General features: G+C 44.1%; 1 protein-coding gene across 8 annotated transcripts in view; it reads left to right on the forward strand.

Annotated features, from left to right (window-relative positions):
• The first annotated feature begins 17,107 nt into the window (after positions 1-17,107).
• MYOCD (myocardin) overlaps positions 17,108-25,049 on the forward strand; it is a 90,519-nt gene continuing 82,577 nt past the window's right edge. The window contains exon 1 of one of the 8 annotated variants that reach the window (XM_005597794.4): positions 17,108-17,507. In XM_005597794.4, the coding sequence (XP_005597851.4) occupies positions 17,453-17,507 (55 nt within the window). In that variant the 5' untranslated portion in view covers positions 17,108-17,452. Of the gene's footprint in view, positions 18,150-25,049 lie in introns of all 8 variants that reach the window. The other 7 variants (XM_014728806.3, XM_014728809.3, XM_070226576.1 and 4 more) reach the window with 7 other exon arrangements.

Below are 25,049 nucleotides of genomic sequence, written 5' to 3' on the forward strand. Positions count from 1 at the left end.
AAGAGATAATCCAAGCTTGAAGAAGGCAAAGCACAAAGAAATGGAGGTGAGTAATAAGAACGGTAGTATTTAGGGTAAAGTTTCATATTTCTTGTTAAAATGATTTTGAAACTGAAAGCAAATGGAAGAATAATTCTTGCCAAAAATGCTATATATTGAAAAAAAAATATTTGATTATTTTCTTCTGGATTTAATATTTTTGATCGTTTCAACAAAACCTAGAAGAGGGAGAGTGGCAAAATTAAATTATGCTCTAGTTTGAAAGAATCAGAGAGCGGTTCCCAGAAGAAGTGCTGCTTAACTGAGTTCTGGAAAATGCTTAGGTGATGAGAAGGGGAAGAGTGTTCCCAACAGAGGAAACACGTAAGTGAAAGCCCAAGGCATTAATAGAAAAATACATGCTCAACTCTTTTCTTAAAGGGATAAGGTAGTAATAAAAGACTAAAAATAAGATATAGAATTTGAAAATGACTATAGGAAAGAAAAAAGAGAAAATTAAGAACTCTGATGAAAGCATAGAAAAGCAGAAAGCAAAACAAGATGAGAGAAGTAATGCTAACAATTTACCACGATAAATGTTAATGGATTAAACCTCTCCCATTAAAAGACAAAGAATTGAATCAGACTGAAAATCCAGACTGTGTTTTTTTATTAGATAAATACCTAAAACAAAATGACATTAAAATTTTTTAAATGATGTATGAAAGTGTAACTTTCAGAAGAAGCAAAAAATACAGGCATAGTAATACCAACATTAAACAAAGAAGAATTCAAGGCAAGAAGCATTTAATGGTGCAAGGTTTTGTACCTACTACTGTTTCTTCAGCTATAAAACAGAGAAATAATGAGATAATAAGAAAATAATGAGTAAGTCCTATTTGAATACAAAGTGAGATAATGCTTAAAGTATTTAGCACACTGTTACCTGGCACTTAGAAAGAGTTAAATAAATGATGGTTATGTAAAACTTAAGAGACATCGTTGATGAATTCATTTGAATTTTCTCTCATATCTCACTTTTGTTCTCCATTCTCATTTCTAAAACCCTAGGATGGTCTTTCATTACATTTCTGCTGATTACAAAAATAATCCCCTAACTGCTGTCCTTGTCTCCAGTTTTACACACTTCAATCTACACTGCACAGACAAAGCCTCTTAGAACTCTATTTTTAGAATTTCATTTTGGCTCAAAATTTATATACAAGGTGAAATCAGAACTTCCCAGCTTGTTATTCAAAGCCCTCTAAAATCTGCCAAAATCCCGTCTTTATTTACAGGTTTATGCTGTACTCTCTCACCCTCCATTCCAGGAAGATCTACCTTTTCAATGGCCCTGAAACATTTTAATCACTTCCATCTCTGTGTCTTTCTTTGTTTACACTCGAAAGCTCCTTCCATCTATTTCCATGTTGGCCTTCCCTACTCCCACCTCCAGTCCCAACGATATCTTCCCTACCCCTCTTTAAATGTAATTTAGTCTGGTCTACAAAAAACTTTCCTCTTCTGATGTCCAGGGAATTAGGTGCTGTATTCTAATACTCAAATAAATCCTCCCCTGTATCATTATTTACCATATGTCATCAAATTTAAGAGTGTTGATTGTAAGATAAAGCATTATTTTATTTACTTCTAAGAAAGAAAAAATTATAGGGTGACATTCCATTGAGTTTTAAGAGGCATTGTTTTTCGGTGATAGTACAAGATGGAAAAATGTGCATCTTAGGATCAATAAAATACAGTAGGTGTTTCATACATTCATTTTTTCAATAGTCCCATTTTACAGATCATGAAAATGAGGCCCAGAGAGATTCAGAGAGCTGCCTAAATTCAACTCCCAAATTCAGGCTTCTTGATTGTACATCCAATGCTCTTTGCCAGATTATACAAGTGGAGAGTGAGGGATATCAGTGGGGTGGAAGGAATTTCAGAGTAATTCCACACTAGTCCTGAACGGTATTCCAGAAAAATCACCCTCTTCTCCTACCACCAAACACAAAAATCAAAGAACCATGCCAGAGTACTGACCGAATTGAACATCTGAAAGTCCAAATATCAATAATATGTAGAAGCTTCTGTGCAAACCAAATCAGCAGTGGAAAGTGATAGGTAAATTTTAAATGTCCCTGAGCGTGCCATTTAACCCTCTGCTCTTGTCTGTGGCTTGGCCCTCACCAAAGAGCTCCAGATGGAATGGAGAGTTTCTGGGGCTGGCCTCAGGGTTGTGTTATGACTGCATGTTGGCGTCTTGCCAGGCTTGGCCTTCACTCTGTCCCCCCCGTGACCCTGACCCACTTTGGCTGGCTGAATTATTTAAATATTGTACATTACTAGTTAATAGACACAACATATTGAAAGTTTTACAATCAAATATTTATGCTACTAGAAAACATTTTACATTATCTTTAAACAGCCATGTCATCTATTTATTTTCATTCTCTGATCTTTCTGTTTTGTATCAGAATTGGAGAATTTAGCCTATTTACCCAGAAGTAAATATTATGATGAAAACATTGGGCGGCTCAAAAGTAGACTTAGTAAAGTGCAGAAGTATTTTTTGTTAGTGTCAATTGCACAACAGCCCCTGCATGGCAATAAACTAAGAAATTTCTTTGGAGTGACTTGAAGCATGGAGATTAATATTTCATGCCTCTACCTGCCGTTGGCCCCCTTGATGGAGCAGCCGAACCATTCTTCCTGGCCATTCATTCTTTTTCTGAAATGGAGAGAAACTCTTCTGGGGCAGAGAGTGGGAATTTGCAACTGACTGCCGTCAAGGAAAGATGTTTAACATTGAACCTTGGGCTGCAAGTAAGAGTTCACACCTGATGGTCTAAAGCCCCCAGTTCGGCAATCAAAGGCCACCAAGCCCTCAGCTTGGCCTCTTCTTTTTCTGCCAGATACTCCTAACTTCTGAAGACTTCTCCCTAACTCTATCCTGTGTTGTTGCTTTATTAGGCCTCAAAAGCTAGTCATTGTGTTTCAGGGGCAACATATCTCTGCCCTTGAGAGGGTCCAGCCAGTATCTCCTCTTATCACTGAGTCAAAGAGAAAGACCCTCCTGGAATATCAGGTGATTTTTTTCCATGTCATTTCCAAAGAACACTCTTAAAGGCACAGGGAAGGTGCCAGAATATCACAGGGTCAGGAAGCACCATCTTTGTGATGAGCTTTGACCCTAGTCTCTGATTTGGTGCTCAAGATTTAATTTCTGACCCTTAGCCTTAAATTGGCTCTTTTGTGCTCTCTACTCCTGGAGCTTCATTCCTTCACCCATATCCCATTTTTGGAGCTCTAGTTGAACACCCCATCAGGGTCTTACTTCTGTCCCACTTTGGAGGCTGGGTGACCTGCAGCTCCCTGCCCTGACTTACCAGGAGCCTCATTAGATTAGAAGAAGGAAGTGTACTGGGTTTAGCGTGAGCGAGACCTGCATCAGAATCTATGCCACCTTCCCAGAAGCCTTAGGCAGCTTCCTAAACTCCTTGAATTTCATCTCCTTCCCCTAACATAAGAGGAAAGTATATAGATGATAGGATTGCCATGAGGAATATGTAAGAACTCACGTGGGTTATTTGTAAAGTGCCCCACACTATGTTTGGTCCAGAGTGAGCGCTCATCAATTAAGTAGCAATGACTATTATTATTACTATTCATGGTATAGACGCTCTGACTTCCTCAAAGATCTCCCTGGCCTTGATTTCCCCAGTGGCTCTCCAATACTGGCATGGAATTTTTCAAGTCAGTATCTAAACATTACCCCTTAGGCAGTGGTTCATAGCTATAGGAAGGCACGGGAGGTAGGATGTGTGAAAGAAAACAGATAGCAAACAAGGAAGGATTGGGGAAATGCAGGTTAGCAAATCCGTGCTTTAGAAGAAACTACTCATTATATTAAAAATACATATGGAGTAAATAGAAAGTGAAGAAGAGAGGTCCCTTTCCATAAAAAAGATAGAGTACAAATGAGACAGAAACTGAAAAACTGAGAAAGGCAACCCTGGGTCACAGAAACTCTGGTCCCAGTCTCCCTGTGAGGAGCCGGACAAGGTCCATTTCCAAAGATCTCAGCTTCCTCATCTGTAAAATGGGAAAGTCCAGCTAGATTCATTCAACAAATGCTTAGCAGCCTTTTACCGAACACCTACAATGTACAAGGTGCAGTTCTGGGCCCTGGGGTTACAGAGGGGCACAGGAAAGACAAGATTCCTGCTCACATTCCAGTAGCAGAGACAAAAAATAATCCAAGCAGATAACTAAATAAGGTAATTTCGGTTAATGATAAGGGACTTGAAGAAAACAAAACAGAGAAATTAATAGACAGTGTTTGGGAGCAGCGGGCTACTTAAGGTACGAGGTTAGAGAAGGCCTTTCTGCGAAGCTGATACGTATGTGAATGGAGCTCAGGCACACAAAGATCTGGGGGGGAGGTTTTCCAGGCAGAGGACAGCAAATGAGACTGGGGTATGAGCAACCAATCAGAAAGGAGAGCAGGCCAGTGTGGTGGGAAGACAGTAAACCAGAGGAGCCTGGAGGGAGGTTGGTGGGGTAGACAGGTGCCAGACTTGGTGGACCTTAAAGCCAGCAAGGAGCAGATGGCACATGAAAATTTGGCAAATTGAGCAGATTTTAATAAAAGGAATGCTTACAAAGATGTGGGTGGGTAGGAAACGCACAAAGCATGGTAAAACATGCCCAGGGCGAAGAATAGCAGGACACCCTGACCACTCCCAGTGCTGGAGGAAGTGGAGGGAGTGGTCACCAGGACCCACCGGGAGGGAGGGAGCCAAGTGGAGAAGGCCTCCTGGAAAGAGCTGAGGCCATTAGTCGAAGGAACAATGCCCTGATGTCACCCCGCCCCCCCACAATGTCCCTCCAACCCATGCCAGAACTTCCTGTTCGCTGGACATGCCCTGAAGTCAGAGGGCAAAGGAGCCTATTAATGCAGGCCATAATAAGCAACCTCCGCGGGCACCCCCAGCGTGAAGGGCAGGACAGAGAAAGAAGAAGAAAGATCAGGGGAGAGAAGAGAAACCATCAGAAGATATCCAGAATAGCCATAATGAGGTGTCTGGTTCAATTCTGAGGGCAGTGGGAAGCCACTGGAGAGTTTTAAACAACGGAATGCTTTAAATTGAGTTATGTTCAAAAGGTCATTCTAGCTTCTGTGTAGAGAACGGACTTCAGAGGGGCAAGAGTGGAAGCTGGGAGACTATTTAGGAGGTTATGACATCATCTAAGTAAGAAATGCAGGTTGCTGTGGTTAGCATGGTGGCTGAAGATAAAAAAGTAAATGCATTTAGGATATAAATTGAAAAAACTTTTTAAAAACAAGTTCTGCATTGCCATGAGCTAAAGGAGACTCTTCTACAAACTGAATGGAAAACAAGAACATATGTATGCCATCAATGCTGCAAACTCTGGAACCTTGGCACCAACGCCAACTAATATCGCTTTTACATGCAAAGTGCATTAAGATAAATTTGTCAGCTCTATGCTGTTCTTGTTTACAAGAAGGAAAGAGAAAATAAAGAATTTTCCAAGCCTGGCATGTAGAAAAATGATTTGCCTAGTCAACCCGATAAATAACAAACAGTAAAATCTTCTAGTTTTATTGTTGGCATTATCATAAAGAACACGCTGTGCTTATTATCTGGTTAAAGAGGTTTCATTCTGTGTGATGTTGAAGTGAGTTATAATCTTTAAGAAACAAATAACGGCAGTAATTTTTAAATTCCACAGTCATGAATGTTTGTAGGATTTCTCTCTCTCTCTCTCTCTCTCTTTGGTGATACTTTCGTCACATGTCAGAAAGGCTTTTGCTGTATTCCCAGATGTGATATCATTTCCAAAGAAAGAATTGTAAGACTATTTCTAAAGTCCATCCTTGTCTCTTCAAGCAACGGACTGCACCAATGATGAGCAGCCTAAAGGCTGGTGTCATAAGACCAATCCGGAGCCATTAATTCACTTCTAGGAAGCTCCGATTCCTCATAAATAAACCGGGCTAGATTATTAAACTCAGATTCTTAGGTGAGGGAGTCGTAGCACGGAAGGTGGTCACAGACCAAAGAAAATTGTGAGAGTGTTGTTTGATCGTTCTGCACATAAAAGACTTAAGTAATAAATATTGTTGGGAGGAATTGATCATTTTTGCAAAATTTACAAATAAATGTTAACTCCTCGTATCTTAAAGATAAAGAACAAATATGTGAGTATTTCTGACACATCTGAGGTCAAATACAAACCCTACCGCTGACCAGCTGGGTGATTTTGGTCAAATTTCTCCATCTCTCGAACAGGGCTGCCCCTAGAAGGTGCAGGGGCTTTGGGAAAATATGTTTGCAGGGCTCCTGTCAACATAAACAAGATGAGTAACTCAAAATCTGCACATCAGCACCATTCTGGCAGCCCAAGAACACGTCAGTCAGAGGACATCCTCAGCTCAGCAGGCTGTCCTCCTGGAACCAGGGCTGGTCATGAGGCCCCAGGACAACCCTTTAGGCTTTAGTGCCTGAGCTCATTTGGGCATCTGGTCAACCCTACCACAAGCTAAAGGGGTAAAGAACACCCTGAATGGGAGAAATAGAGACCAGGGAGCAGGGCCCACCCTGTCTGACTTGGGCTTAGAGCACCCAGCCCGGATGGCACTTCTGGCCTCCACAGTGGCCAGGTACCACAAGAAGACTCAGAAAATTTCAAAGGAGGCACTCTCAAGTGCAGGAGGTTCCAGTGATGTGGCATCTACACTAAAGGCCCTGCTTGCCCTTGTCTAAGGATGGCTCTCTTAACCTCAGTTTCCCTATCTGTAAAATGGAAATAAAATTGTTTCTACCTCTTAAAGCTTTTGTGAGGATTGAATGAGATAATAAAACCATTCAGATCCCTAGCACAGAGGAAGCACGCACTCCATGTCAGCTAACGTTACACACATGTACATATATATAAATACAGACACATAGACACGTCTGTCATAGCCCAGATTCAGAAAACTTTTTTGATGATAGATGCGTCTATCAGCTTTTAACAGTTAGCTCTATTTTCTGGCAAGTGTGGTGTCTGTCTTCAAAGTTGACAATGAGCAAATCCAAATACACCAAAGAAAAGGACACAAAATCTTTATCATTGTTAGTTCTAGCTTCCCAAAGTTCTACCCAAACAGGTGTTATTCTGCAGGGGTTCTTCCTTTTCAAGTAGCACAGAAACAAAACTTCCAAAGTCCAAGTGCCTCAAACCCGACTACCATTGCTTCCATTGTTATAATTAACTGAAGCATGGATCATTCCACATTTATATTTCCAGTGGAATCTTTAGAAAAAATTCAGAGGCCAGCCAATCCAAACCAGCAACTCAGGGATCTGACTGCAGCATCTGGGCAACTGCTCCCTGACCCGCAGTACCACATCCAGCCACGGGGCACTGCTTTCATGCAAGGACAGCTTGTCTGATGTACCTGGAGGCTGTAAAGGATGTTGACTTTCCCACTGCTTTGGAATTGCTCTGGCCATTTCCATCCTAGAAAATAGTTATTAAAGGATCACCATTCACAGGCCCTAATATGTAGCATTGACAGAGCACTTTAAAATTTATGAGGTGCTTCTCTGCCCTTTAGCTTTGCCTGTAAACGGATTGGTTGATGCATATGCATAATCGTCATGGTTGCCGTCACCACCACCATCATAGTCATGATCATGCTTCTCCTTTTTTGGGAACCGCTCATGCGCCAATCTCTGTCCTGAGTGCCTTACATGTATTTATTTACCTGTTGAATCCTCTCCATAACTTTATGAGCTAGACATCCTAGTCTTACATATGAGAAAATCAAGGCATACAGAACAGAGAGGTTAAGTAACTTGCCCAGGGTCATATAGGTAATAAAAGGTAGAGCCGAGAATCACACTCAGGCATCTGGCCCCAGAAGCCACATCCTTTGCCATAACTATCCACTGGGCTACCACCGCCCCTGCACGAGAGAGGAAGAATTACACCGCTAACAGCTACAGGTCTCAATAACTCTTCTTTCCAAACCCAAACCATATACAGACACATAAATTTTATTGGATCTTTAGGACTCTCCTTTGGTCATTTTAAATAAATTTTCTGTCAAACAGATGAGAAGATACCCCAGTTTCATGTCTTGAAAGCCTTAGATACAAAGTTACCATTCTTTAGCTTTAAATAATAATGTAACAAAATCCTGGTTTTTGTATTTTCTTTTTTTTATGGAATGGGTCAGTACCAAGGTCAGTTCATAATAAAGAATTTTCTAGAAGAAAAACAGAAATTGGCAATGTACTGTAAGAAAATCCTGCATGAGCCAGGAAGCAACATACAGATGTTTAAATTTCGCCTGACATGAATACTGACCACCCAGGGGAATAAAAAAACACCTGTCGAAGGCAGGGCACGTGTCCCCCTAGAGAGGGAAACCGGAGCAGGCTTCTGAGTCAACTTAGAGGCTGCATGAGCTCGTGCAAAGAGCGGTCACGCGGGAGCCTTGCGTCCCAAGACCTGGTCTCAGCTCTGCCTCTGCCTGGAGGGACAACTTCGGAGGAGCCAGGATCCTCTCTCCTGCGTCAATTACTCTAGCTGTCAAAGTGTCAAACACCTCGCAGAATTGCTGTGAGGATCACAAAGGAAAATACACACAGAAGGACTTTAAAAAGTTAAAACTACCTACGACACTGGGGAAAAGCAGCATGAAAATAGTGCAAATGTGAAACAGCAAACTCTTAAGTGGGGAGGGACGAGTAGGTGCAGCAGAGAGGATGTTTGGGGCAGTGAAACTACTCTGTATGATACTAAAATGGCGGGTACATGCCATCATACATCTGTCCATCCCAAAGAATGCACAACACCAAGCATGAACCCTAATGTCACCTATGGACTCTGGGTAATGATGATGTGTCAGTGTAAGTCCGTCCATGGTAACGAAGGTACCACCATGGTGGGATGTTGATAAGGGGGGAGGCGATGCATGTGCGGAGGCAGGGGATATACAGGAAATCTAGGTACCTTCCCCTCAACTAAAACTTCTAAACTTAAATCTTCTCTAAAAAAATAAAGTCTATCAAAAAAAAATCTTATGAGAAGAGGGGCCGGCCCTGTGGTGCAGCAGTTAAGTTCTCATGTTCCGCTTCGGTGGCCTGGGGTTCACCGGTTTGGATCCTGGGTGTGGACATAGCACCGCTTGGCACGTCATGCTGTGGTAGGCGTCCCACGTATAAAAGTAGAGGAAGATGGGCACAGATGTTAGCTCAGGGCCAGTCTTCCTCAGCAAAAAGAGGAGGAGTGGTGGCAGATGTTAGTTCAGGGCTAATCTTCCTCAAAAAAAAAAAAATCTTCTAAGGAGAGGCAAACTAATGGTTGCAACCCCTACCTGAACATCATGTAGGTTTATGTCTGAAAGATGCTTGAGTCAATTTCTATAAAACTGGCATATCTGTTCAAATCACGTTCATAAAAAAGGAATTTTGCTGCAGAAGCGTTCAGTGGATCTGAACATCCCTTGGTCATTTGCTAAACTGAATGATGTTTTTTAGAAAAATTCTCCTTTTACTGAACACTGGGTTCCTGAGACAGCTGACGGTGTTGTTGTTTTCAACGGGAGAGAAATACCCTTCCTAGACCGTGTCCCCTGGAACTGAAAGCTCTCCCCGCTGCCTCACAGCTCTGGGAACGTGGGTGAGGTAAAGACGAGGTCTGTGGGCCGCTGAGTAGCACCACTGGCCCTCCCCCGCCCTCCCCACTCCCGCCACAGGCCGGGCCAGCGCTTCACCATTCCTTAGCCATAATAGGCGGCCCGGGTTAATAAGACTAGGCATGCATGATTTGTAAGGTCACCTGAAACAGGTCAGGGATTTATGGGCTTCCATTCTGTTTTCTGAAGAGCGGGGGAGATGGCAGGCGTGCTGAGCAAAGGGAGGAGTTAGGAAACAGAATGTGACTAGTTGCAAAAAAAAAAAAAGGTTTGGAAGGGAAAGCAAACTCCCAGATCAGATCACACTTTATGAACCAGAAGTGGTTTCATCATCTCTGGAAAGGGCATAATGTTGTATTGGGTCCTGAATGGAGTGAATCAGAACAAAACAGTCCCTACTCCCCAGGCATCGTCCAACCAACCCATGTTGCAACTACTCATTGGAAGCCACCATATAAGATGGCTCGGTAGAGATAAAGCCTATAAGATGCAGCCAAAGACCTCAAGAAGTTTACAAGCTATTTGGACAAGAAAAGACCAGAAATAAGAAACACTATTCCATATATAAATTCAAACACAAATTACATCAAAGGGTAGTTTATTACGAGTAATACAGACAATTAGCAAAATATAATTAAAAGGAAAAATAATAGGTTACAGATAAACAAAAATAATATTTCTGTCCCCCAGTAGCCTATAAACTAGTAGAAGGATGTTCGTGTTAAAAAGTAATTGATAGCGCTCCTTGACAAACGCAATAACAGAAGAACTTACAAGATGTGAAAGCAGCAAAACAAGAGGGTGTGAGGAACTCTTGCAGGGGGCTGTCAAGGAAGGGGTTCTGAATAAGGTAAAGTCAAAGTTGGGTTTTGAAGTTTAAGTAGGATGTCTCTAGACAGAGAAAGGAAGAAAGCATTCTAGGTAAAAGAAACATCTTAGGAAAAGAAGAATGAGAGAGAAAAGCCCCAGTGTTTCTTAAACTATTTGTTATTGCTAGTATGTAGAGAACGAAGTGGGAAGAAGGGGCAGGAGTTGACGGGGCTGAATTACATGGGGCTTTCTATGTCATAATTAGGAGCCTGGACTTTACCCCTGGGCACTAGAGAGCCAAAGGCAGGAAGTAACGTGATTCTGCTTATGGTTTAGAAATACCATTTTGATGACAACATGGAAACATGGATTGGCACAGGGGAAGATGAGGAGGAGGGGAGACCACTGGAGAGACACTCATAATAAACCAGGAAAAAAACCAAGGAGGGCTTGAAGTAAGGAAGAGGCATTAGGAGCAAATTAAAGGGGTGGATTCAAGCGGTATTTAGGAGGAGAAGAGACATGGCATGTGACAGATGGATGACTGAGAGAATGCAGGAGTGTGGATCGTGGGCCATCTCCCACACCAGAAACTGGGTGGATACTTTCCCCATTCATTCAACAGGAAGAGCAGGAAAAGGAGTAGGTTTGTAGGAAAACTTGGTGAGAGGAAGTGGTAAGTTAGGTTTTGTACCTGTTGTTTTTGAAGAGCTTTTGGGAAACTCCTGTAGAAAAAGCATTTGGCTACAAGGGTCTACGGCACAAGAGAACAATTCCAGACAGACCCTTTGAAGGGAAGGAAAGGATTAACAACGTCTAAGCTTCAAGAGAATCTAGAAAGACAAAGACTGATAAGTGTCTATTGGGCGACTAGGTAATTATTCATCATCTTAGCGCCCTCAAACTACAGAAAAAAAGAAAGGAGAGTTGAAGAATTTGCACCTGGCAAATTGCACCTATCCAATATGGAATGACATCCATGAGTCTAGCTCTGTCAACACCCACCTCCATCTTCCATATTCTCCATGGCAAGCAAGGCACAGCAGTGTGAGAGCCTCCTGGATATACCCTGGACCCCAAGGACACTACCATTGCACAAATTCAGTGCAAACTAGCTTAAGCAGTACTTATATGTCATGTAACCGAAAGGCAAGAATGGAGCTGGGACAACTGGTGTGACTGATTTGAACCCTCTCAGAATGCACATTCTTTGTTTCTGAGCTACGCTCCTCCCCACCCTCTTATAGTAACAGCAGCAAGGAAGAAGCTGAAGAAGAGGCAACATACGGATACACGACTTTTTAACACAGGGATCTGGCCTCTTGTAAATGATGCCCAGCCCAATGGCTTTAAATCAGAATTAGCAAATTCTGTTCCCTTTTCTTGAGCTAGGACAGAAAAGTACAAAGAGAGAGGGAAAGAATGAGAAGCGTTGCTGGCAGGCAGGGGAAGAAGGAGCTGTTGCAGGTATTCTCCACTGAAACTACTTTCTTTATGTTTGTTTAACTCAAAGTCTTTGTTTAAATTAGGCAAAAGTCCTTTTATATTCACTTTCATGACAGAAAACAGGTTATATCAATAGAGTGGCTCAGACGAATGCCATCTGAGATTTCATTACATTACCAGGGTAATAATGACATTGGATTTCTGGTTTGTCGAGGGTTTGTGGATGCCCCACCACTTTCTTCTTAGCCCTACAGGTCCAGGATCATAGCTGCTGTATCTTTATAATCTCTACAGTGCTAGAACACAGTCTGTGCTTAATAAATATTTCTGGAATTGAAACAAATTGATAGGCTGAGTCTGTATTCCTAAATAGGTAATTCCTTAAATAGGCAACTTGGTGGTACATGTTTCACCCCCCCTCCTGGAGTCTAGATGGAACCTCTTGGAGATCAGAGCACAGATTTCACAGCAGACGTTGCAAAGCAGTGCCATCTGAGTCTCACTAAGCTTGCAGACATGTTTTATTGGCTCCAGATCTGGATTTACCATTAAGTTAATGAAGCTTAAGCTTCAGGGCTCCCTTCGTGCACCAGCCCCGTGGGTGCTGGGAGTAGCTGAAAGTTCCAGAGAGTTCCAGGTGGGAAGAGCAAGCCAGGACGCAGTTAGGAAGCATTTCCGCATTACCATTACCGGTCAGTTGACTGAAGGATCTCACAATAAAGAAAATGAATCTTCCACGCTCCAGTTAGCTGTGATTCCATTTCTCATTCTAAGTCAATAGTCACGCTTGCACTAACATCATATTTCTAATTTTGCATTTGTCTTTTAAAGGACCCACAACTTGTATAAAGCTCAGGTCCCACAACCTGGATCTGCCCCTCATTGACTCACACTGTGTTTTAAAACTTTTTTTTTTAATTACTAATAGTTGCTCACATTTTTAAACATCCAATAGCTGAACATGACAATCTGGATTTGCAGTTTGTCTGGACAACTGGAAGGAATGGTAACAAGTGTCTGGATTCCCCACACACGTGTACAGTTAACTAGAGCTAGGTTACTGCTGATCCATTTGGACAAGCCATGTGCTGTCAGGTTTGCTGCACACAAGCCCCTCCCCACCACATTCTCTCGTATCCCTGATCCTATCATTTGAGTTTGCAAACCTGTCTCTAGACTGCACGCCTACGAGGGCACTTGCCAATGGGACTTGCACAGATTCCAACACGCATTGCAATTAATAGGCCAAACAGGAACAAATGTTCCCCTGAAGTTGCTCATCAAACATGTGAGAGAAAAAAGATAAAGCAGACAAGAGGCGGTACCAGGAATAGGCACTGAGGAGAAGACAAGGAGACCCAAGAAGACGGTGATGACCCTGGGTGGGGTGAGGGGATTGTGCTAAGAAGGGGAAAACTGGAGGTCCTGAGGTCAAGCGAGGTGAGCTGTTCCTTTGCTCACCACCTTGTATCCTGTGACCTAGCAGCTGACTTATTGCTGCCCCATCAGGAGGTCCATAAGGGGTCAGAGTTCAAGCCAACTGCCCTGAGCTGAGCTTGGGACTTACGCCTACAGACATATGCACCGCCACCTCGGCTGAAGGCCAAGGACCACAGTTGTGGAAGGTAGAATTCTAAAGTGACACTCAATGAGTTACACCCTTGCATAATCCTTTCCCCTTCAGCAAAGGGGGTGGGGGGTGGGGGGGGGGAGGCTGGGGAATGTCACAGATGGCGCTGCCATGATTAGGTTACGTTTATGGCAAAAGTAAAGGGGTTTTGCAGGTATAATTAAGGTTCCTAATCAGTATGACTTTGAGTTCATCAAAAGAGAGATTATCCTGGGTGAGTCTGACCTAATCAGGTAAGCCCCTTAAGAGTCTTCCCCGAAAGATAGCTTTTCCTGCTGACCTTGAAGAAGCAAGCCATGATGACTTCTAGAGCTGCCAGGAACCGAATTCGACCAACAACCAATGAGCTTGGAGGAGGACACGGAGCCTCTGAAGAGACCACAGCCCCAGCCAACAAGTTGATTGCAGCCTTGTGAGGTCTGGAGCAAAAGACCAGCTAAGCCGTGCCCAGAGTCCTGGCCCACGGAAACTGTGAGATAACAAACGTGTGTGTTGTTATAAGCTGCTAAATTTGTGGTGATTTGTTACACAGCCATAGATAATTAATGGCAAAGTAAGGGAAAGCCACAACAAAGGAGAAGGATCCAAGATTGCTTGGAATCATCCAGAATGGTTGGAGATGGGGGAGGGTAAAGAGAAGGACCTAAACCACACCAGGAAGAATTTGTCTGGGCGCTCCAAATGTATTATTTCACTTAAACTTCCCAACTATTCTGGGAAGTAAGTATTTCTGACTCCACTCTACATGAAGATGATGAGCATTTCAGAATGTGAATAACTCAGTCCGGGGCACAGGGGTAGCTTAGACTCAAATGCAGGTCTTCCTGATGCTGGAAGCTCATGTCTCCTCTCTACATCACATCACAGGCTCACTCTCGGGCGCAGGAGAGAAGGGCCCAGGGTAGCAAGGCACGGGAGGAGTGCTGCCGAGGTGGTTCAATGGCAGGACCGAGCTTGGTGGCCTGCCATCGCTGCATTAGCCTGACGCTTGCAAAGCATAGCAGCTTGGGAGATCTGTTCCCCTTGGGAACATCCTCTCCAAATTCCACCAAAAAAGCTTTTTTTCACAAAAAAATGCTTGCATACAGAGGGGGAAGGATGAGCTTCCATATGAGCATATTTATATCCATAGATATTCCACTCCTTCGGGGGTATAAATCTCAGAGGGCAGATGTCAGCAGCTCCGTGCTATGATGGGAAAATTGAGGAGGGCAATGGCCACCAGCATTTCCCAAACCCACTCAGAAAAGAAACTATGCTCCCCTACACACACACGCGCACACACACGCGCGCACACACTCACGCGCACACACTCGGGCCTGCAGAGGAAACATAATTTACTCCTGTCCAACTCCTCTAGGTCATGCAGACCCTTGCATTCGATGCTGGCTTCAGCTGTTTTCATCACAACTTTCACTGGAAAAACTGTTCTCTGCCAATTTGCCATGTATCTCTTCTCAGCTCCACAGTCCTCAGGATAAAAATCTGTTTGGTTCTTTTTTTATTTTTTAATGTTACTCAGAATAGATTTTTCTCTACTCAGATCATTTAGCAACATTCCTTATCCCACCAATCTCTTTACCCAAAGTACCTCCCTGCTGTGAGCATCCCAAAGCTTGCCAGGGTTCTTCCAGACTCCTGTGCATCCGCATTCGCAAGTCTCCCTCCACTTGACCTCTTTTCACTGAAGACGAGGAGCCTGGGGCTCGACTGGGGACAAGAACAGGGTGGTAGAAAGAGGGGTCGCTCCTCATCACAGGCAGAATAATACTCCCTCGTCACGTGTTCACACCCTTCCCAGAAATCTGTAAATACGTTACATTACACAGCCAAGGGATTAAGGTCCATAAAGAGCTGACCATACACTAGGGTCTACCCAGGTGGGCCCAATATGATCACCAGGGTCCTCAAAGTGGAAGAGGGAGGCAGAGGGGGAGAGAGAGCAGAGCCATATCACAGGACAGGAACTTGGCCCACCATTGCTGGCTTGGCCACGAAACGAAAAACATGGGCGCCCTCTGGAAGCTGGAAAGGGCAAGGAAACAATTCTCCCCGGCTGCTCCAGAAGGGAAAGGAGTCCTGAGAACAGCCTGATGTCAGCCCAGGGAGACGTGTTTCTGACTTCTTACCTCCAGAACCGCCCGATAATAAGTTTATGTTGTTTTAAGGCACTAAACTTGTGGTAATTTGTTACAGCGGGACTAGGAAAGTAATAGACTCTATATGGGAATGTTACATAATCACTGAGGGGCTCCTGCACATCTGTCAGCCTGTAAACAGGCCTCTGAGGTAGGGACACTATTTCCGAGGGGACCAGAGGCGGCAGTGCTCTGCCTCCTTTCTGACACATGAGGAATTAAATGGCCTCTACCAGAATACCTTACTTATACAAACAACTGGTCAGATCCAAAGAATGAACTCCAGTATCAGAGGATTCAGGCAGAGGCCCAAATTCAGGATCTTAGAAGTTGTCCCATGAGCTATTGTCATATCAGGTCTTCATCTGTCACCGACTGACCTTTTAAGGGTTTAGAGGCCTCCTGAGACATAAGCAGGCTGTATGTAAGAGAGGATACCTGGGGGCCCACGTGAGCACAAGGTTGCAAATCAATTCAACCCAAAGTTACGTACATATATAGTTGGGTTTTTATTTTCTGTGCCACTATGAAGGAAGCTTCTTGAGAGCAGGAGCTTTGTCTCATATGTGACACCTGGCACATTCTAGATGCACAGTAACTCCGTGCTGGGAACCGAGTGGATTTTCCTCTGAGGGACTCACTGGTAGGAAAAGCCTTTTAGCCTTTCCAAGCCGAGCCCACCCCCAGCTCTGACATCCCCCTGCTCCAGACACCCTCCCTCCTTGACTCCCACCCTCGTTAGAACCCCCATCAGGCGTCCAACTCGTGCATCTTCCCCCAGAGGGAGAGCACTGTGGATGTGCACACGCACTGAGTCGGATTTGTCCCTTAAAAAGCACATCCCCGGAAAATGAAAGGCGTTTCATTTTCTCCGTGGACGTGCATCCAAGTCTGATACCGGGGGGTGCGAGACGTGTACTCGTCCCTGCCAGTGCTCCTAGCCCCGCAAGCGCAGAGGGGATGCGGGACGCTGCTCCGTGGGAAGCCTGGCTTCTCTCCGAGGGCCAGCCCCTCTGCGGAGCGCCGCGGCGCGCCCGGCCCGCCCGGGGTGGGAGATCCCCGCCGCGCCGCCTCCCCGCCAGCGTCCGGCGCCCGGGGAAGCCCCGGCGGCTCCCACCACCCGGCCCGGCCGGGAGCTCCCTGCGCCGCCGCCGCCGCCCGCGCCCCGGCGCACGCCCCGCGCTCTGCAGCCGCCCTTCGCGTCCTCCGGGCCCGACCCCGGCCCTGCCTCCCGCCCCCCGCGCTCCGCGTCCGCTCAGCCCGCCGCAAAGAGTTAAGACCCCGCTCCCCAGACTCCTCTGGCGGCTGCAAGTCCCCGGTCCCCGCTCGCCGCTCCTGATTGGCTGAGCTCCTGTCAGTAGTAAAAAAGTATCAGATAGCAAACTTGGGACCTTCATAAAGGCGTGGTGGTGATACTCCGCAATCGCTGGCAGCCGATGACATCAGCCAAGAACGCCTGGGATGCCGCTGCTCCTGGCCAAACTCAGAGGAGGAGGAGGGTCCTGCTGGCTAAGAGTTAATTAGCCCCGCACAGCGAGGGGGGAGCCGCCAGTTTTCTGGGGACACTGGTTTCGGTCACTGGCTGCCACTGTACTCCTACCCAGGGGAGCTCACGGAGAGTTGGATGAATTCTGGGTTGTTAGCTGCGGTCAGCTGGGCTCCTGGGAGCCTGTTCCTGGTGGAAAACAGGGGGCGTCTGGCAAAGGGACCAGCGGCTCGCTGAGACTCAACATGACACTCCTGGGGTCTGAGCACTCTTTGCTGATTAGGAGCAAGTTCAGATCAGGTAGGGCTAAGGCATTTAGCATTCCTTCTTCAACTTTCCTCTTCTGCACTTCTCAGCTCTAGACTGGCTTTACAATAAATGTTTCAAAGCCTGCCGTGGCTACTTTAGCGTCGTTCCCCAAAAGCACATTTTGGAAGTGAAAAATTTTCTTTGACTTTGGGGGCCTTTAATGTCTTCCATTTTAAGTACTTTTGAGTTGTTGAGTGTGGTTTTTGTTTGCGAAAAGCCCAATCTTTTCATTTTATCTTTTTCTCTGTACCTGTGAATAGAATTTTTGGAGGGGTACCTCCGAAAGGAACAACTTGGGAAATGAACAAATAAGGGATTTCAAGTTTGAGAGCTGCCTAATATCAGTTATAACTGCTGAGAAGATGAACCTGAGGCTGTGTATTAGATGCAGGGGTCACTTAAAATGTAGCTAATCCAAACAAATGTATTTCCCAAAAAAGTCACTTGGGGGAAGTAAAAATAGCAAATTTGGAGCACACCAAGTATTTAAAATGACATCACTGTAGAACAAAAAAAGGCCAGTGCCACAAATATTTTTTCCCAAACCATCTGATATTTATAAATGGAGAATTTTCCCCCAAATTTCTACGTCAGTAGCGCATAGAGAAACTTCTCAAAGGACGCTGAGTGAAGGTGAGTGGAAGGGAGAGACGGGAATTCTTACTGCTCCTCACCAAGGGTTGGTGTAGGCGCCCGAGGAAGGTGGTGACGTGTGGGTGTCCACACGCAGACAGGGAGACACTCGTCTTCTTCAGTTCTTCGTCAGTAGTTCTGTGTATAATACTGGTTTTATAAAAGTAGTAACAAACTGCTCAATAAATGGCGGAACTCCTACTTAGAAGATGGATTAACATTCCACGTGACAGGTGTTAGAAGGATGCTGGCACTGTTTGCTAAGTTTTCCTTGGCCCTTCTAAATGGGACCACTCAGTGTTTCACTTGGGAAGGATGTTTCCAACATGAGAAGAGTGGATGCTGGAAAGTAAGGATCGTCTGTGACTTCCTTCGATTCTCCTGGCTTTTAGATGTCTGTGGGGTCAGTTGGAGATCTTCTTAGGCTCTGTTCTGTTGAAATGAGATGAAACGTCGACAGCTTAGGTGGCCACAAGACTCAGTGCCCTGAAGCTCTGGGGAGGGGAGTCTGCCAGGCCCTGGGTTCAGCAGTGGCTTAAAGTCCTTCCTCTCCTTTCCATGGTGAGGTGAGGTGGTTGGTCTGTTAATCCGCTAGAGACATTGCCACTGCTTTGTAATTTGGTGAAAACTGCAAGGCAACACTGCCACCTTTCTGAAGCAGAGAGGATGCAGATCTGTTTTGCAAGAAGCTGTGTTCATTTCAAGTGCACCCTTGTCAGTTTTGTGTGGGAGGCAGAGGAGGGGCTGGTTTGTCTCTCAAAGGATTTGCTGAGGTGCTTGATAGTAGAATTGCAAAACAGACTTATCAAACGAATCCTTCCTTCAGCCAACATGCAGAGGAGAGGGAAGACAGTTTGCGCTGCTCCTAATTCCTGTCTTAGTGGTTGGTGGAGTCCTGGCGTCCCCCAGGTAGACCCTGCAGCTTCGGAGAATTCCAATCGCCACTTCGCCTTTTTTTTTTTTTTCTAAGTTTGGATAAGTTTTTGTGTCATGGAAAGGGAAACCTCAGGAAAACACAATCTCAAAGCAGACAGGCATGCTTAATCCTTCACCTTGGATAAATGGGGAAGCTGGGGTCTGGAAATAGACAAAGTGGTTTGGTCACCTGAGATGCAAGGGATTGGTCATCTCCTGAAAGATAGAGAAGAAAAACAAGCAGAATGTAAAACTACATAAATGTCATGTTGAGGATGGTAATTATTCTTCCCGGAGATAATTACAGCCATAGCTGCACCAACACAGCAGTGTGGTGGCAGCATGCTAACTAGAGGGCCGGGCTCTTCCTAAGGAACTTGGTTTATTTTGTGGCTGACGATGGATAAGGAAGGCCTCTTCTCTGTTTTGATTTCTCTCTCTCTCTCTCTGTGTTTTCTTTTCCTTCTTTTCTTTCATGAGTTACTCAAAATGTAAACTCATATAACTCTTTCCATTTCTCTGCTGTTTGCTTTGATGGTAGAACTTGTGTTCCATATTTCATTAAAAACATTTCAAAAAATAAATGAAACTAAATTGCTCTCTGATCATAGCAAGACTCCCCGTTATAGGGCTTGTTTATAAGTGGCCAGATGATGCCTTCCACTCTGAAATTGACATGTATGGCAACCGCGTCCAATCGGCTTTCTATAATCTGTGTTCAGGTGACCTTGTTATTAAGTACAAAATCGTGCTACGGGAGCAGTGATCTGTGAAAGTTTGCAGGTAGGGACATGTTTAGTGATATAAATTCATCTTATTTGGGAGGCTGCAGGGTTTCATGGTTGAGTGTGTAGGGTCCAGCGCCAAACTAGCTGGGTTTTTAGGAGGCACCTCTTCTTACTAGCTGTATAACCTTGAACCTTAGGTAAACTACACAATTCTCTCTGCCTCATTTTGCCTCATTTGAGTAATGAGGATGATCATAGGGTTGTTGTGAGGATTAAATGTGATTACATAAGTAGAGCACTTAGAAAAATGCCTGGCACTTAGTAAGCCCTCAAAAAAATGTTGTTCCATTATGAATATTATTAGGCAGCTGGATCCGGCGTTGGTCACTTCCTTTCTGAGTCCTGGTTACTTAATCTGTAAATGTCAAGGTTGGACTAGGTGATCTCTCAGACTCTTTAGGAACATTTTATGCTTCTCTGAAAATGCGTAAAGATTGGGAACAAGCAAAATTGTGATTGGCCTGTGTGGGAGTTGGGCATAAATGATAGGCAGTTTACATAAATGCGATAATGAGCATTACTTTTAAACTAACCACATTTTTACCGTTTTTAATCTTCTCACTGTTCTTTTGTCAATATCTGTAATCAGTATCACTGTCAACAATTTTCCTCAATAACATAATCCTTGTGTCAACAAAACATGAAGGTTCGTATATATGTATGTATACACACATGCACAAAGGATCAAAAGGAGAGAGAGAGGGGTCCATTAATGGATTTCGCTTCTCAGGAACTGTTATGTTTCTTTTGTTTCTTTCTCTTTTTCTCCTCTTCTTACTCAAACAGCCTGTGCAAAGGCAGACTCTGGTATCTGCCATGACTTTGCCTTCATCCCCTACAAATTTAGGGTTGTCAAATTCAGCAGATAAAAATACAGAATGCCCAGTGAAATTTGAACTTCAGATAAACAAGGATTAATTTTTTGCATATTGTCATATTGGGGACACAATTTTATCTGAAATCTAAATTGAACTACGCATTCTATATATTGTCTGGCAACCCTACCTACAATCTGAGCAGTCCTTGATCTACACTCTCTGCTGTGCCATCCAATATCCCACCAAACTCTCGAGATTCTGGGTGCCCAAAGACTCCTCAAAATGCACAATTTGCATCTTAGGCATAAAAGTAGGAGACTCAGAATGAGGGGATGGGGTGCCATGAGCATGAACTCTGGTTCCTCTAGGGTAGAGCCAGCCAACACCACATTCTTCTACTTCCAGCAACATCCAGGGACAGGCCTCCAGAGTCTGCGATTACTGTTTGTCCTTCCAGAGAAAGCAAGGGACATCTAAGGGCTACGAAGGTTGTCCTCTCTGTGCCTTCTCTGTCCTCCATCCTTCAGATCCCCTAAAGGACTACTGATTTCTGCTTTAAGCTAGATCCTTAACATCTGTGGGACTGGATTTTCTCTGCTATGAATCGAGGAGATTGAACTAAGAGTTGGATGTGACACTATTGAAGAAATTTCCACTGTGATCTCAAGAGAAGCCCAGGCTCTGGCCCTCCCATCACCGTGAGTTAGTTTTATAACCTAGGACAAATCATTTAACCTAGAAGAGTGCCTTATTACGTGTTACGGGAAAGGTACTCTTCTAGGCTAAATGATTTGTCCTAGGCTATAAAACAAATTATATATATATTTAGCTAATTTAACTGACCTCTTTAGATCTCATTTTTGTCATCTACAAAATAGAAGAGTTTGACTGATTCATCTCTAAGATTTGATATTTTTCCAAGTGAATGGCCCTGAGTATTTTTGTAAAGTTTTGAAGACTGTGGGTTTCATAAAAGCATTACCATGGCGTTTTGAACTGTTGTATTCTCAGGGAACTGGACATAGAGTACATGCTTAATAGATATTTTTTGAATGGATGATTGAATAATTCACACCCATCTTCGTAATTAACACGGTATTCTAAGAAGATCATTTCAATTGCTTCATAGGCTCAGTCAAACTTTCATTAACAGCTTTTGGATGTGAAGCCTACGGGAGCACAAGTATCTTGACTGTTCCCCAATTCCATCTTGCTACTGAAATGACCAGTAGAATATTTTAAAAGTTTGAGAAAACTCGTTTCATTAAAATCTTTCAGGAAGTTCTACTAGCTGTAATCAGAATAGGAGGAAGTGGAGGGCTAATTGTCACTCTGGGCTTCTGCACAAACCCTTCATAGCTGAACTTCTTCCTTCCTTTGCTGACAGCTGCTAATTCCCTTCTCAGCAGCAGCATTAGTCTCTTGTTGCTGCTGTAGCAAATGACCACAAACTTAAACAGCACAAATTTATTCTCTAAGAGTTACAGAAGTCAGAAGTCTGAAAGGGTCTCACTGGGCTAAAATCATGGTGTTGGCAGGGCTTCGTTCCTTTTGGAGGCTCCAAATGAGAATCTGTTTCCTTGTCCTTTCTAGATTCTAGAGGTACCTGCATCCCTTGGCTTGTTGCCCCTTCCAACATCATCAGCGACAGCAGTGTAACATCTTCAGATCTCTCTCTGACTTCTGCTCTTCTGCTTCTGTCTTCCATATTTAAAGAATCTTGTGATTCCACTGGTCTCATCCAGGATAATCTCCCTGTTTTAAGGTCAGCTGATTAGCAACATAAATTCCCTCTGCAGCCTTGATTCCCTTATGCCTTTTGTCTCAGTCAGCGTGGGCTGCTACAGCAACATATCATAGACTGGGCGACAAAACAACAGAAATTGATTTTCTCACAGTTTGGAGGCTGGGAGGCTGAGAGCAGGGTGCCCAAATGGTTAGGTTCTCTTGGGAGCTCTCTTCCTGGCTTGCAGATGGCTGCCTTCTTGCTGTGTCCTCACATGGCAGAGAGAGAGAGAGAACCAGAAAGAAAAAGAGAGGAGAGACAGAGAGCAGTCTCTGGTGTTTCTCTCATAAGGACACTAATCCCATCATGAGGGCCCCACCCTCACGACCTCCTCTAAACCTGATGATTTCCCTAAGGCCTGATCTCCAAATAGCATCACAGTGGGGCTTAGGGTTGCAACATGAGAATTTAGTGGGGGACAAAATTCAGTCCATAGGATCATGAAGGTAACATATTCATGGGTCCCAGGGATGGGGACGTGGACATCTTTGGGAGGGCCATTATTCTGCCTATGACAGCACCTTCCATTATGGCATTCCCAACTTCCACAACTCCACAACACCTCTGTCCTGCAGACTTTGTTCTAGCCATAATCCCAGTGATTTCCCTATCGTGGTCCACAGAAGACTAATTCCACAGGATGTTAACACTTGTGCAGCAGGAAATTTAAAAAAGAGGGAGGCAGAGGATACTGAAAAATTAAATTGGATTTTTTTCTTTTTCTTTTTCTTTTTTTTTTTTGAGGAAGATTAGCCCTGAACTAACATCCGCTGCCAATCCTCCTCTTTTTGCTGAGGAAGATTGGCCCTGACCTAACATCTGTGCCCACTTTCCTCTACTTTATATGTGGGACGCCTGCCTCAGCATGGCTTGACAAGCTGTGCGTAGGTCCGCGTCCAGGATCCAAATCAGTGAACCCTGGGCCGCCAAAGCAGAGCACATAAACTTAACCGCTATGCCGCTGGGCCGTCCCTAAATTAGATTTTTTAACTACAGAATTTCTCAAAGACTTTAGTATTTCTAATGTACTTGTGAACTTCTAAAAGGCAGTGATTCCCAAACGTGTTTCACCTTGATTCACATAGCATCCCATAGGGCAGGTTTAAGTGGACAAACGCCTTGTGGCAAATTCTGCTCTGAACAGAGAAGCTCACAGTTTCCACAGCGGTTTATTTAATGGGGTTAATCTCTATGTGCGGGCTGCTGGCAAGCCCTCCCCACCCACCCAGGTGAGAACTCCCCTGATTTTCTTTCCTGCGTGCTTATTTGCGTGTTGGCTCACTCTTTCACTCCTCAAACCTCTGTTCTTTATTGGTGCCAGGCACCAATGCCCCACCCCAGGATATCCATCGTAGGGTTATAATCCCTGTCCTCAAGGAGTTCGCAGGCAACCTGGAAAATGCTGGATGAGAGTTATCTATTTATTAATTCACTCATTCGGCAAATATCTCTCCGTGTTTCCCTTGTAATGGAGACTGCCAGGAGCTGGGGACACAACTGGGGAGCAGAAAAGACACATTCCATGTCCTCATGTGGAATATTAGAACTCACCTTCTAATACTCTACTCTGTGCATGGTTCCGGCAAACTGTGCCTTCAGAAGTCCACGTGAGAACACAGTTAGCTGGACCTGAAAAGATGAGTGTATTTTAATTCCTAAATGGGAATTAAAAATCTTTTTTAAAAACCAAGGGACATTCAGGGTCTGGCTTGGGCCAGCTGCTTTAGACAACTGATCTGGCCTCATGTCCGACTGCATTGGACTTATTCATGTACCAAGTGGCCTTCCCTCACCTCTTATTTACTATACAAGAGCCCCCACCTCCCCTCCAGCCCCCACATCCTCTCTGCCTTATTTTTATCCATAGCTCTTATCACTGCCCCGCATATAAACGTGTTACTTGCTTCTTTGTTTATTTGCCCATGAGGGCTGGAAGTTTTGTTTGTTTTGTTTGTTTCCGCTGCTTTATTCTCTGGCACCTAGAACAGTGATTGGCATAGAGAAGGCACCATGAAATATGCATTGTAAATGCATTTTATTCTTCCCTCAAAGAATTTCAAAAGCAATAAAAGTACATAATATGTGTTTTAATATACTTTTAGGCATGTGCGTGTTAAGACTAGAAAAAAGATGAATTTGAATGCAAAATTCAGACAACTGGTTACCTCTGGAGTGGGAGAGGCAAGATGAGGAGATGGGGTAGCCCGAAGTCAGAAAAAGGTTACTGGTAATGTTCTTAAGTAAGGCAGTGGTTGCATGCATGTTTATTATTAAGCAAATTAATTAAACAATGTTCATTCGTGGGTCAATGATGACAGTGTGACAGTGCAACATGGACTAAGGATTAGGTTAATCCAATTTTGTGTACCTGAGGTCCTTTATAAAAAAAGCTTTTTAAGACCAGAAAGAGTAGCATTCATCTTTTATCTACTACAATATGACAGACACAGTCAGTAAGATTTTATCAAATTAGATTGAACCAAATTGAATGGATTCTAATCTAATTGGATTAAGTTGGAGAATAGCAGAGTCCCTGGCAGAAGCAGAAGTGTTCAACCCCAAGGTTAGAATTTTACATACTTCAAAAAAGCCA

Source organism: Equus caballus, chromosome 11, assembly GCF_041296265.1.
Source record: "Equus caballus isolate H_3958 breed thoroughbred chromosome 11, TB-T2T, whole genome shotgun sequence".
Classification (NCBI taxonomy): domain Eukaryota; kingdom Metazoa; phylum Chordata; class Mammalia; order Perissodactyla; family Equidae; genus Equus; species Equus caballus.